This window comes from Cynocephalus volans, chromosome 8 (genome assembly GCF_027409185.1).
Source record: "Cynocephalus volans isolate mCynVol1 chromosome 8, mCynVol1.pri, whole genome shotgun sequence".
Classification (NCBI taxonomy): Eukaryota; Metazoa; Chordata; class Mammalia; order Dermoptera; family Cynocephalidae; genus Cynocephalus; species Cynocephalus volans.
This window is the reverse complement of record NC_084467.1, coordinates 78460392-78475782: the sequence shown is the minus strand read 5'-3', so window position 1 is coordinate 78475782 and position 15391 is coordinate 78460392. Positions and strand designations below refer to the sequence as shown.

The 15391-nt window shown below is 38.4% G+C and overlaps 1 protein-coding gene across 1 annotated transcript; it reads left to right on the top strand.

Annotated features, from left to right (window-relative positions):
• Positions 1-3192: 3192 nt before the first annotated feature.
• GBP5 (guanylate binding protein 5) lies at positions 3193-13537 on the top strand. The gene is made up of 11 exons (XM_063105803.1): positions 3193-3273; positions 4888-5096; positions 5610-5737; positions 7109-7215; positions 7477-7673; positions 8038-8280; positions 9274-9554; positions 10327-10539; positions 11449-11551; positions 11850-12031; positions 13106-13537. The coding sequence occupies exons 2-11, from the start codon at positions 4907-4909 to the stop codon at positions 13217-13219; spliced, it is 1758 nt and encodes a 585-aa protein (XP_062961873.1). The 5' UTR covers positions 3193-3273; positions 4888-4906; the 3' UTR covers positions 13220-13537.
• The last annotated feature ends 1854 nt before the right edge of the window (positions 13538-15391 follow it).

Below are 15391 nucleotides of genomic sequence, written 5' to 3'. Positions count from 1 at the left end.
ATGGAAAAAGGTAAAATAAGGAAGAGGAGATAGTGAAGCAGGGAGGTGGAGAGGGGATGATTTTCAGTGGAGTAAGGGCTTGTGGCTCCCTCAAATTGTGATGGGCAAAGAAATCTTAGGCGAACAAAATTGACAATGTATTGCTGGACAGCCAGGGAGGGCCCTGAAAAATACTGGTATGGAGAGGTCCCAAATTTCCAAGTTGTACAACTGGTCATCAATTTTTTGTAAAGGAAGAAATAGCCTGAAATAATGCTACACACAGAATCTTGAGCAGTGGTGAGTGGGTGGCCTCATCTTGGAAGGAGCAAAGCTAGATGATCAGAGACAAGGAGTCTGTGGCTGAATCTGTAGGAGCTGGTATATAAAGTGTGTGGATCCTTATGTCTGATGTCAGGGTCCAACAGAGGGTTTATTTTATATTTATATATTTTAGAGAGACACTAAACAATGAGGTGACTAAGCTTTTGTCTTTACCTACCCAGTGTTCGACAAAGTAGACGTGGTGGCGGGGGTGGAATCTTTACATAGACCCACCAGCCTGGACTCCCTCTCATGAAGGCTAATCCCACTACCTGTTAAATGTTGTCCTAAAGGCAACAAAGATTGACACTGAGCTTTTAATATGGTACCATCCTTCAAGGAGATCAACCAGCCCCTAGATGGCGAGGTGGTCACACCAGTCGCCTTGCACCTTGGAGGAGGCAGCAATTTTTCTCACTACAATTCATATCAATTCTGGGTGTGGGTTTGCCTCCACTGTTTAGAGTAGTGTAGCCAGCACCTGTTCAAGGACTCAGTGCCTTCTCTACTGTTATGGGATCCTACTAAACATCATCTTAGCCAAGTTTCTGACTTCACAATAAAGAGGCAAAACAATGTGAATATATCCATAGGATCCACTAGTCTTTATACATCATCAAGAAGTTGCCAGCCTAATAGAAAATTGGCTTAGAAATGTAGCTAAGGCACATTGTGGGGCTGGGCATTGTCGTTCAACATGCAGTATATAATTGGTGAACTAAATACGTTATATGTTAACAAGAATATATGGGCCTGGGAATTAAGGGGTTGAAGTAGGATTGTTTCCCACTGACTCCGTCGTGAATTTGTGATCCACTGCCCCACAACTTGAGTCTCTGCTGGGCTAGAGACCCGGTCCTCAGGGTGGATTTTAGTGGTATTTCTACCAGGGGTCATAGTAAGTTTCCACTAAATCTAAAACTACTGCTACCACCGGTCATTTTGTGAACTTCATGTTAGTAGACCAGCCAGCAGGCAATGAAGAAGATTGTGCTACTGGCAGGCTTAAATGACCACGATTTTCATGAGAAAACCTAAGGGAAGCAGAAGAAGTATGTCTGGAACTCACAGGATTCACTGGGATACTCTTGGTGCTTCCAAGGCCTGTTGAGATGCATTGGCAGAAACCGCAACCTAACTAGAGCATAGAAATGGGTTTTCTGGTTCTTCAGGAATAAAGATGTGTGTCTCCCCACCAGGAAAGCAACCTAGAGAAGCAGAACTGCTGGATGAGTATAAGCAAAAGAGGGGAAGATCTTGAATATCCATCATTACCATGAAATCAGTTGCAGCAATGACTGCAGCTTAAACTTTCCTATTGTGCGTAATTTTTCTGAAAAAATAAGTTTTGGCTATCCACCAAACTGAAGCCCCAGTGATGGAAAGAAGTGAACTTTACATGATGTATGAGGGGATCTGAGCAGTTTTGGAGATGGTTTTCACAGATGCTGTGGGTGCCCCACCCATATCCCCTTGTCACTTACCCTTTCTGCACATTCTAATGGCATCTTACTGCAAATATCACAGATTCTCTATCTGAGGATTTGCTCTCCACCTACATGTGGCCAGGCCACGAGTGCTAGGGAATTATGTTCACAGGAGCAGTCCATATCCAGAGATGGAAGGAAGTGGAGGAAAGGCACCCCAGGTTTCTTATCCATCTTAGAGGGAACTTGGAGGCAGGTTTTAAATTGTTTCCTAGAATTAGCCTAGGAGATTTGAGCTCTTGCTTCCCTCAAAGAGATCTGGTATATATGTTCCCATTCGCCAGCTTCATTCCCTTCCAGTTTTTACTTTTCCATGCTCCTACCCTGCTTCTTAGGATCACCTTCCAAATAAATCCTTTGTTCTCAAATCCTTGCCTCAGGAACTGAACCTCAGAAAACACAGCCTGAGAGCCCTTCATTCATTGTAAAATAGAGATAAAACCAACTACTCTGTAGGACTGTTGTCAGGATCAAATGAGATATTTAAAATTTCCAGATCTTAGAATCCAATTATTAAAAATGAGCAATAACACCAGGGTCAAGTTTTCAGATCCCATACCGGCCAGCTGCCAAAAAAAAAAAAAAAAAAAAAAGAGAAATAATGTTGTTTGGTGATTATGATAATGACTCAGAAAACACCAAAGGACTATAATGAAGTACTTGGGTGTGACTCTTAAGATCCACTTATTAGTAGCTCTGTGGTTTTGAACAAGTTACTAAATCTTTATGCCCTAGCTCTTGTAAAATTGGGAGAAAATATTTGTTAAGAGAATTAAAATAGGATAATCCATATAAAGTAGTGAGCACTGTGCAGGGAGTATAGCAAATGTCTAATAATGGCCTCATTATTATTCATTGTGTATTAAGTGCCAAAAACTTCCTCCTTTCCTGTGACAGGACAAAGTTCTCAGCTACTGAACCTACTATAAAAGCAATAAACTTGGTCCTCTGTGAGTGTATCTGACATTTTAGAAAATTAGATCACAAAAAATATATGATCCGGCTTCCAAACTTGAGATAAATATCATCATTTTTCAAGCTAAGTAAAATACCATATATTTTGAACAATTGCAAAGCATCTCAAAGTTCTCTTCTAATGACAGTATGCAATTTCTGGGAAATCAGGTCAATCACATCCATCCTACCCATCAGGCAACACTCAGGAAATTCCCTTTATAACACGTCTGAGTCTATTCATTGAATTTCCTTTGTGGTTTCAGTTTCCTTAGAGAAGTTTGGAAGATTCCCTTTTGGTTTCGGATTCCTTTTATTTCATACTCAAATTGTCTGCTTTTAGTAGCAGTTGAGGGGGTGTGTGGCATGAGGAAGGAGAGAGGAAGTCCACAGGATTGGGTGAGGAAGAAGTACGTAAGAAGCCACCGCAGCTAAACTAAGGAACAAGAGTTAGAACTTCTACCAAATTCTCGTCGAAGAAGCTTTCTTAGCAGCTGTAAAAACCTCTGCTCTTGATTTTCTAATTAAGGTAAGATTGGGGCAAAAGTGGGAGATTTGCAAGGTACAATTTTAAAAGCATTCTGTCCAAGATAGGATGCAGGTTAGCATGATGTGGTGTATCAGTAAAGACTAAATTGTGCTGTTATCAGATAAGTAGCCGAATTTATTAAGTGCCAGCTACATTTGCTTCCTGCTGAATGAGACACAAGCATTGAACTGAGAGTTTGAAATACCTTAAAACTGTTTTTCTTTCTTTGCCACCTTGTGAACTAATGGGGATCATAACTGCCACTTAAGTTACCTGTGTCTTTGATAAAATCTGACTAAGCTGGTAAAAGCGGCAGCCTGAAATTTTCACGAACCCTGTTTGTATTATTGTATTATTTTCATGAGAAAAGGCAATGAATGAGCAATGGAAATAGCTTGTTAACATTGTTAAAGACAAAAAAAAAAAAAAAAAATTGAAAAAGTTGAAACCCAAAGTGAATAATGAAGAAGTTTCATGAAAATTGCAATATATTTTTAATCACAGTCTTGTTCTTTGTCTGGAGGTGGATTTCTTCCTTTAGAAATAGCTCTGACTTAGTTTTGGTTTCTTGGCACGCACTCACTTGTTAACCCCCTCTGTGTTGAATTCTCCTACAGTCTGCTCCCAAGTGGTTTCTGTTTTAATTTATTTGTCACCAGGATGATTTTCAGGGCTTTGGCTATCAGAGAGTAGGGAGCATGGGTCTTTATAATTGTAAAAAGACAGTTTTTTGCAGTCTGCTAGTAAAGAGGTGGGGAATCCAGATCTTTTCATTATAACATTTCAGTGAAAGAAGACAAGTAGATGGTGTATTTATAGCTTCTTTAGTAAATAATCACTTCTAAAATGGAAGAAAAGTGTTCTTTGTAATAAGGCAAGGCAGAACCGCAAGTATTTGCTTATATCTCATATAACTTAAAAATGTTTTACGAGGAATTGATAATTCTTCAAGTTACAGGAATTGATGCCCAGAAGTTAGAAAATAAATGGTTAAGCATCACTAAAGTTTATTTACTCATTTAGTCAATCATAAAATGATCATGGTTTAAAGTTTTGGTTTAATAAAGCACACCAATAACTATGTAATACTTTTAGAAAGAGTGTAGCTCCAAAAAGTAAACAACTGTAATTTGTTAGCTAATGCTGCATAACCTGGCAGCATTCAATGTAATGCAGTTTGACTGGACATAGACCTAAATAAGAGAAAAGCAAGTTGATATGGGATGAAAACAACTCATGTAATATAACAAATGATAGCCATAAATAATCAATCTAGGGATTCAAGGAAGTAAAAAATTAAGAAACCTAAGCCAAAAACCAGTGAAATAAGCGATAGATTCAAATGAGCAGTAGGTTAGATTCCCAAAATGGCTTTCCCAGTGCCTACCAAGTATTTAAGAACCAGTAGGGTAGCCTGTAGAAGACCTATGAAGGACCTTGAACTTTTTTTTACTGTAGCCCTCTTTGCTTTCTCTTTTCATATTTTTTAAATTTCTTAAAAATCTGAAACTTTTGCCATACTGGGGAGTAGTATGTCCCCAGGTTCAGCAAGCAAAATAACTTCCTCTACTTACACATTAGAAATTCCAGACCATCCCATTTTTTCCCTTGCAGACAAAGTAACAACCTGAACATGGCCTCAGAGACCCACATGCCAGGCCCTGTGTGCCTCATTGAGAACACAACAGGGCAACTGGTAGTTAATCAAGAGGCTCTGAAGATCCTGTCTGCCGTGACGCAGCCTGTGGTGGTGGTGGCTATTGTGGGCCTCTACCGCACAGGCAAGTCCTACCTGATGAACAAGCTGGCTGGACAGAAAAAGGGTGAGTGCCCAGCAAAGCTCTGCCAAGTCCTTTCTGTCCACACACAGGTCAGCATCCTGCATAGGATGTGAGGGGAGAAAGTCAGAGATGGGGATGAACACTGAGAGCCAATGTTTAAGCCACAGTTGGTCGTTCTACCTTCTGGGAAATAAAGGGCAGCTCTCTGTTTCTGACATATCACCCCCCCCCCTTTTTGCCTTAACATCTCCTAGGAAAAAGCATAGTATGTTACCCTCTGTAAGGAGTAAGGCATCAATGAGATAATTTTCATATACATCATTATAAACTATTAAAATTTTAGTAGCATGAAAATATTATAGAAAAAAAATCAAATTTCCAACCTATGATATTTGATATTATTTTCCCATCCCTCTATTGTAATTCAGAGCAATGCTGGTTGTACTTTCTGCTGTCTCCTCATCTTGCTTTCATTAAACCCTAGTTCAATTGTCAAGAAACTCTCCTATTTCCAGAGCCTCTTCTCTATTGCAACCTCTCCACTCCCCCTGGCAGGCTTCTCTGTTGGATCCACGGTGCAGTCTCACACCAAGGGAATCTGGATGTGGTGTGTGCCTCATCCCAAGAAGCCAGAACACACCCTCGTTCTGCTTGACACAGAGGGCCTGGGAGATGTAGAGAAGGTGAGGAAGGAGGATTCTGTTTTGATTAAACTCCTCATCTCTGAACATTCTTCACACAGGGAGTTTTGGTGGTGGTGGTTTTTTTTCCCCTCTCTAAATTTGTACCTCCACTTGGCCAGAAAATACCCTTTTTCTTTCCTTTTTATTTTTAATAATAAGAATTTTGAAACCTGAAGTGAGAAAATACATTTATGAACCAGAATCAGTACTAGAGAACTAAACTAATGTTGAGCTAGGCACTGAACCCGATTGCATAAAGATGGTGCAAACAAGATCACTGTTAAAAGCCTGGTCCTATAAAGATTATTGGAAAATAGTGGGCTCTGGAACAGATGAACTTGTGTTCAAATCAGGACTCTGGCACTTGTAGCTCTCTGACTTTGATAAGAAGAGTAAGTCTCTCCATATCTTTTATTTTCTCTTTGGGTTTATCCAACTCAACATCTGAACAGTAGATAAATGGGCCTTTTCCAGTTGTATGCTGGCAAGTGTTTAACAACACGTTTACTAAGAAAAAAAGCCCTGATTTGTAACACTCAGCCATTTCCTAAATATGAGGGTACTTCAAAAAGTCTGTGGAAAAATAGAATTAAAAGATAACGTGAATCTTTCCATAAACTTTTTGAAGTACCCTCGTACTCCTATCATGGCTGATTTCAAGCTACTTAAGCGAAGTCACTAAACTCAGACTAGGGAAGAGACGTACAAGACAGGCTCTCAGGAGCTGGGCTGGCTCTAGCACACAAACAAATCTTTCTCTTGAGTGTCCATTGTTTTCTATGTGCTTTTTTTTTTTGCTTTTGATTATCAAGATTCAGACAGTAAGCCACAATTTGAGTTTCAGTTTCCTCACCTACAAAAGGGTGATAGTCCTTATAAATGCACCTTATAGTGCTGCTTTTAGAATTAGATAAGATCAGTAATGTGAACTGCTTTGTGGATAATAATTACTCAAATTACACACACACACACATTTAAGTAATTATTATCGTATTATATATGTGTGTGTATATGTTTGTGTGTATATATATGTGTGTAGGGGTGTGTCGGTGTGCATATAGACAAAGTGCGTATAGGCCAATTTTGTTTTATGGTCTAGAAAACCTTGATTTTAAGTACTCTGGTTACCCCACCAACTTTGATCATCCATTTTGCAAATACTTAACAGGAGTTATAAAAGGGGCTGGTGAGTTAACAATACATGAATTAACATAAAATTATCAGTGCTAGCAAGAGAACTATTCAAAGTTCATGTTTCTGATAATCGTTTTTGTTTGTCTTCCTTAACACTTTTAGGCCAGGAGCCTAATTTTAATTATTTCTTATCTAGAAACGCCATGAGACATGACTTCTATTTGTTCCAACTTCTAGGTTGACAACAATGATACCCAGATCTTTGCACTGGCGCTCCTGCTGAGCAGCACGTTTGTGTACAATACCATGAACAAAATTGACCAGGGGGCTATTGACCGACTGCAGTATCCTTTTGTGGTCCAGAATAGCACCAAAGCCAGAGACAACTCTTCTAATTAACAGCTATGTGTCTGGGAGAACTTGAAAATCATAAAAATGAAAACGTGATAAACATTGAAAGTACAAGGAAAAGAGCCCTTATATTTACTAATAAAGGATGATTTGGTTAAGACACAAAGGAAAAATAAAGGTTTGAAAAGATATGGAATTAAATATAGGCTTTGATGCAGTCCTGTTTCTGCCAGTTTTCCTTCATTGCATTTCAGCAATGTGACAGAACTGACAGATCTGCTCAGTGCAAGGACTGCATCTAATCTTGATGGGGTTGATGCTGCTGCTGACTTTGTGAGCTGCTTTCCAGACTTAGTATGGACTCTGAGAGATTTCTACCTAGACCTAGAAATAAATGGGCAACTCATCACAGCAGATGAATACATGGAGAATTCACTGAGACCAAAACGAGGTAACAGCAACTACACTTTTACAAAGAGGAAAAAAAGTAACCTAAGAAATAATCTCATGTGTAGGTGGTTCAATTTATAGTTGCTATATTTACTCATCTAGCTCTCCTACAAAATAAATAATATTATTAATTTAGGATGAATTAATAGATTCAGTATTAAATTGCATCACTCCTCTGTTCTCAGAGCAAGTTTCTTTTCTTTTTTCTTTTCCTTGATGAGTTACCTTGTATCATTTTTATCAATGTTTGTGAAGATAGTTTAAACTACATAACATCACTTGGAAGGAACATTTATTTAAGAGAAATAGATGAAAATGAATGTAAATTCTATGCTTAATAAATCCTATTTTTCCTTCTTCTCCAGGTAGTGATGAAAGAGTTCAACAGTACAATTTGCCTCGTCTGTGTATACAGAAATTCTTTCCGATAAAGAAATGCTTTATCTTTGACTTACCCGCTTACCGGAAAAAACTTGCCCAGCTTGAGGAACTGCATAACGATGAGCTGGATCCTGAATTTGTGCAACAAGTGGCCGAATTCTGTTCCTACATCTTCAGCCATTCCACGGTCAAGACTCTTCCAGGAGGCATCAAGGTCAATGGGCCCCGTGAGTAGCTTTTTTTAGGATTTTTCTTCAATTCAATTTAAAGAAAAAGGAACATTTAAGATTCTCCTTGCAGGGCCGATGTGAAAAATGCATAGGCAATTGGATAAAAATCATATGTATTCTATTTATTAAATTCTAGTGCTTTAAAAGTAATGCCTCCAAAGTTACAAAAACAGGAAAATAACCTGAAGGTAAGATTATGTTAAAGAAGTTCTACCCATAAGTGATCCACTATTGTGCTAGGCTAACCCCACATGGGTTGGCGGCATTTGTTCCATAAATATATTGGATTCTTATCATGTGTCACAGCCTTTGATGGGTACAAGATGAGCAAGCCATACATGTTCCCTGTAGAAATGGAACTTGGTTGAAATAAGCTTCTTGGTCTAGTTTTTCCTAAGGACTCCATGTCTCAGAACTCTGCATATAATTGCTGTGTTATAGAGGAAAGTTGAGTGCAAACAGGAGTGTGCGAATGATAAGGAAGTAAAACAGGAACGTTCCCACAAAGAGTAAAGGAAACTTGGTCTAATTTGCTCTTTGAGCTTTTTCAGAGGAGGGTAACTCTCATCTCATCTTAACCGTTCTTAAGTGAAAGAGAAAAGGGCATTCTGAAAGAATGAAAAACTAGGGCAGAGGAAAAGAAAGGGAGATTAAAAGGTAAAAGGCCTATAGCATTCTAACCAAGTGAATATGAATGCCTTTTATGTAATCATCTCCTCATTTCTCCCTGGGAGAAAAATGAAATGTGGACAATCACATCTTGGGATTTCCCCTATTTTCTTTTTTGAACACTGTTTCTATTCCCAAAGAAGAAAAGACCTTCCTTCTTGATAATACAGTTTCCCAAAGGAACTTATCTGGGCTACTTGAACACCGCTCAGAATGCTGATAAATGTCAGGCGATATATTGTTAAGATTCTCAGAACTAGTCAATGTAGGCCATGGCCTCATTCTCTGCAAATAATACAGGAATCTCTTCCCTCTGTAAAGGTCTAGAGAACCTGGTACTGACCTACAGCAATGCCATCAGCAGTGGGGAGCTGCCCTGCATGGAGAACGCAGTCCTGACCTTGGTGCTGACAGAGAACTCAGCTGCGGTACAAAAGGCCATTGCCCACTATGACCAGCAGATGGGCCAGAAGGTGCAGCTGCCCACAGACACCCTCCAGGAGCTGCTGGACCTGCACGGAGCCTGTGTGAGAGAGGCCACTGAAGTCTTCATAAAGAACTCTTTCAAGGATGTGGACCAAAGATTTCAGAAGGAATTACAGGTAATTTTGTTTGTGTGTTCTAGTTCATGGGTATTAAGAGTCAATAGAAGTTAAAGTATTGCTATAAATCATAAAATAGGACTTAAGAATGACAATTCCTACTAGACTGAAAAATAATGATAATCACTTATGTGGCCATGATATCACTTTCACTCTGAAAACAAACAAACATCTAACTACTCTGAGCCCTATAGATTCTGAAAGTTTCATATATGCACACAATTCCCCTTTCCTATGTTATACCCAAGGACTAAATTTGAATTAATTTTATTCCTTAAAAGAATTTTCTTTAAAAAGTATTAATTAACTTTCCTTTTTTATTAATCAAGCATACAGAATTACCAGTTGGATCTACTAAAATATGATGTTTTCAAGTTTAACAGAATAAGTGGATATCATTACAGTCAATTATTCTACTCTACCTTCTCACTTGAAATCTGAGACCCAGTAAAACACTGAAACCATGAATGTTGTAAAACAGTAGGCTACATTTAAAATTACGGCATGAGGCTAGAGGTTTGTGGCCTTAAGATCACATCTAAAGCAGAAATAACAAGAGAAAGGAGTTTCAAAAGATTTCAAACCCAAAAGTAAATATCATTTTTCTACAGAGTATCATCCTTGGAACTTTTCCAAGTTTGGTGGGAAGGATACAGTCTTGCTTGAATTCCTCTAAGTTTCTAGAAAAAAATATAGATTCTCTTTGAGAATCATTTCTGGAAATACTGAAGAGTTGCTAACATTTTCTCCATGGAATTTTGTCTCTTTGAAGACCATACTAGATGAAAAGCAGAATGATATTTGCAAGCAGAACTTGGAAGCATCATTGGATCATTGCTCAACTTTACTTCAGAGTATTTTTGGTCCTCTACAAGAAGCAGTTAAGCAGGGGGTTTATTCTAAGCCAGGAGGCCATAATCTCTACATTAAGAAGATTGAAGAGTTGAAGGCAGAGTACTCTCAGAGGCCTAAGAAAGGAATACAGGTATCCCTAGTTTTATCTATTCACTGTGGGAAATTACTGGGGGGGAGGAATCATTGATAAATTAGTGAAGACCGGAGGAAAGACGCATATACAGAGACAAAGATGAAATTTAAGTCTCTGCCTAGGAGTTACTCTTTCACTGAAAAAGCATGCATGGAAAAACTATATGCCTGGTGTTGGTGTTTCGAGCATAGAATTTATACTCTGATGATAGCTGTGAAATTAAATTGAACCATCATCATAATCACCAGACTTCTGTTGCCACCATCAACATTCATTGCAACAAAGAGATCTTTTGATTGCACAGGACAGAATTCCAATAACTGAAACTAATTTAAGAAAACCCAGTAATTCACTGGCTTACATAAACTAAAAGCAAAAGGTTTTATTTTTATTTTTATTATTATTTTTTAATTCAAGTACCAATCCATTCAAGAGTTTAAATAATGCCATCGGTTTTCCTCCTTTCACTTTTCTTTTGAACCTTCCATTTCATTTTCCTGTTTTGTTTTCCTGACTACTGGCTTCATTTTCAGACAAGCTGACCCCACATGGTAACAAAGATGACATCAAAAGATCTAAGTATAACTAGTCCTTAGTGCCCTCATTCTCACGGGAGAGAGAGAAACTTCTCCCCAGCATTTATATCAGTCTTTAAAACACCCACGTTGCAGTTTTTTTCCCACCCGTGAGCAAATCCTTTGCATCTTGTGGCCTTGCGTGCTCTGATTGGTCAGCCCAGAGTCATGCCTGTAACTGTGGTAGAGGAGGCTTGATTGACAGTTCCACAAGGTGCAGGCTGAGCACCTTCCAGGAGGAAAAGATGCTGGGAGAAAAAAGAAGTAAAGACGTTTAAACCTTCCTAACCACCATTTTCTACTTCTAACTGCATGTTTTTGGGGTTCCTAGGCGGAGGAAGCCCTGCAGAAATATTTAAAGTCCAAGGAATCTGTGAGTGACACAATTCTACAAACAGACCAGGCTCTCACAGCGAGGGAAAGGGAGATGGAAGGTGAGAAGAAAATGTAAGACATGCAAGACAGACAAGAAATTTCTACACATTTGAAATTAATTTGGCTTGGCTCACCTGTGATCATTAAACTAATGCAAGAATGGCAAAGATACTTCTTAGCTCCTCAGGCAGTACCTGAGTGTGGCATGATCCAGCTGCATTATGGTTACATGGAAGGGAAAAACAACCCTTGAAGATTTTCTCTATGAAAGTGGAACAATAACAAATAAGAGTGGGAGGCAGAAGGAAGGGGCATATTAATCCTAGAGAAATTTGACTTTTCCCTCTTTCTCCTCAGAGGCACGTGTGAAAGCAGAGGCTGCACGGGCTAAAGCACAAAGGTTGGAGGAGATTCAAAGGCAGAACCAGCAAATGATGGAGCAGAGGGAGAGAGAGCATCAGGAACAAGTGAGGCAAATGCAGATAAACCATGCAAACTGGCTGGCAGAGCAACAGAGGGCCCAGCAGCGTCAGCTCCAGGTATTCATTGACTGTTTCGACTCAGGATTTTAATCATCTCTTGCCTGTCTGTAATGATGACAGCATAATATTTGTGGCTCAGTGCAAGGACCCTGCAGCCAGACTGCCTGGGTGTGAATCCAAACCCCACCTCTCACTAAGCATATGGTTTAAGCAAGTTATCTATCCCCTCTGTGCCTCATGTTCCTCTTTTGTAAAATGGAAACTGTGATGATACCTATTTTATAGGATTATTTTGATAATTATATGAGTTAATATTTGTTTTGGAATGGTGCTGGGCACAGAGTAAGAACCACAAATTGTTAAATAAAAACCAAGGCTTTTCTAGCCTGTGATAATTATTCTCTTCTGTTAACTTGCTAATGGCTCCAGACAATCTTTAATTTTGAAATGGTTTTGCTTCTGCAAACCTGGCATGAAATTCCTACGTGAGCACCTTATGAAACGAATGACATTCTAACTCTTCTCCTTTGCTTACCAGTCTACCTGTAGGTAGTAGTAGTTTTTCAGGAGCTACTCCAAGATATTTTTGAAATTACAGGTCTTTCCTGAAGGGTAGTATGGGCAACCTGTGGTTTTTGATCTCCACAGTCTTTTCTTTTACTTCTACCACCAGAATTGTGGTGACCTGAAACAAATTCCCTCACCTAATGCTCAGACACCTCATCTAATTTCAGATGTTACCCAGACACCCTGCTTTTGTATCAGCCTCTTCTCTTAGAAATATATAACACTCTTCTGTGTGTAAATGAGAATTGAAATCAGGATATGACTAAGATTGCGCAAGGAAATTGTGCAGTAAAAGGGGAAAGAGAGCCCTGGGATGGAATTCTGGGGACAACAACATTTCAGGAATTGAGAGATGATAATGTTTCTGGAGGTAGAGAAGGAGAAGGAGAGTGAAAAACCACAGAAGTAGGTTGGATGTACACAAATGGAAGAGAAATATCCAGCAACTGTCTATTACTGCTGTGGATTAAAGAAAGTAAGGACAAGTCAATGACTTAGGTAATCAGAAAGAAGCTTAATCTTACTTTTTGCTAAGCTTTCTGTTTTCTATCTATGGCTCTTTAGGAAGACGCTAGAAGGCGCGCTGCAGAAGCCGAAGCAGAAAGAGCAAGAATTCTTAACGAGATCCATAATTTACATGTTCATGCCTCATCAAATGATCCATGTATCCTACTCTAAAGTGCTAAATATCAGAGCTCCTTTTCTGACTCCTCTTCACTGAAGACACAACGGAATGAGAAACTATAGAACTTGGGACAATGAACTTTTAAATAAACTTCGTAATTATATCAAACTTTTGTATAGAGTTATGAGGTTATTATGCTGGCAACTGGTAAAATGTACATCTCAGCAGTTCAATAGTTTACATGATGATTGCTTCCTTGAAGAGATTATGGACTGTATAATAAGGGATGTTTTACAATTGCCTTTATTTAGGAGTAATATTGGGATGGTTCCATAAGGGGAAGCTTTCTCTTACATCCCTATGCTACCTGTCTAACTTTCTATATTTGTCTCAGAGTATTATAAGTTACCTAGGGGGTGTTATTCACTTGGGCTCAAACGAATGGAACTTGACTGAAGTCTTGGGCTCAGCTGGGTATCCTCCTGCTGGTGGTTGTGTGCTGAACGCCATCAGAGGGAAGCACCAATGGAAAAGTGGAAACAATGTGCAGTTCTCAGCTGAGTGGAGGCAGCTCTTCTATGGGCAGTGGCATGATTCCTTGGGACTGTCAATAGACCATCTGTGTAGAGAGATTCCAAGCTGAAAGCAAATATGTTTTAAAGAAGCAGAGATTTTTCTGAAGATGAAAGGAACTATCAGCAAGAAAATTGTGTTATAGGCTTAAGGGCTAGAAGAAGCCTTTTCATTATTGTTCACCCCCACCAAGCGCAGAACTTAAATAGCACATTTTATAATAAGAAACGATTTATACTGGATGTAATAATTGTGTGTTACATGTTCACAATCCCTTAGAGTTTGTAAATACATGATATAAGGAATGTTAGGTAATGTGCCAAAAAATCTGATGGGGCTTATTTAATTTTATGCTTGTTTGTAGTGCTAAAGTTAAATGATCTCAATTCTTTGCAATAACGTGTAAGACTATTGATTTTTTAATTATAAATTAAATAAGTGTGTCTGTACATATTTTTAACCATAAAAACCTTTTTATAAACCATAACTGTTAATTTTTTTTTTCAATAGTTAAAAGTCTACAGGGGAAGACTTCTTAATTTCCTTAAGGAGATTAAGAATTACATTAAGGATAGAATGAAAACACATTTTATGACACCTTTTTATTTGCTTATCTGTTTCTTTTTGTTTATCTCCAGTAAAATGTGCTTTAAAATTATAGAAGCTTTGCACAAGGCTCTCTTTTACCTTCCTTATAACTGTTAATTTACGTTAGGAATTTCCAATTTGTGTTATATTACAGGCACTTGAATTTTTCTTGTAGTTGCTCAAAATTTGATTTATTTATTTATGGGGAAAAAAAAGCAGATAACTTTTAATATCTGCCCTTTTTTCCTGTTCTTTGGGGAGTTTTATTACATCAAACTTCTCATATTAGACAGGGTCTGTGGTGCTCAACTGTATTTCTACACTTGGACAGAATGTCAGAAGGTACCAGTATATTTGGCAGAGTATTTGTCTAGCAATGCTCCATAATTACCTTTGCAAGCTGTACTATTCATAGAGAAGATAAAATATATTTTACATCCGAGAAAATGTCATGGTTGAAATTAACAACTCTATCTCCTGATTAAATATTGATATCATTACTACCCATCTTAAACAAATTTTAGAAACCCTGAGACTCAGCAAAATTTAATCACTTATCTAAGATTCCACACCTTGGTACTGTTAGTACAGACCATATTGCAAAAGAAATATGATTTCTAGTTCAATACTTTCTACTATATCTCCCCAACCCAAAATAAAGGCTTTTCCCTTCTTTATAAATCTCCAGGGGGTCGTGTGGCTTTCACCAGTGATCCACAAACATTCTTCCCCAGTGCCCACTAAGCCTCAAATTTTCTGATCTCATAGGACAGAGGTGTGCCATTGAGTGCATCATGACAAGAAAATACACTACCTGGTAAACATTGGTGATTTCTTGAAGCTACCAAGAACCAGACTATATTTCCTGACCTTCTTTGTCTTATTGTTGTAAAATCAACTGATTACATTTTAAATGCTCTGAAAAGCAAGGAAATAATAGATTCTCCACCCAAAGCCTCCAGATGGAAAGCAGCCCTCTTAACACCTTGATTTTAGTCTCATGACTTCAGATTGCCAGAATTGCAAGGCAACAAGCTTCTGTTGTTTTAAACCACTAAGTAATT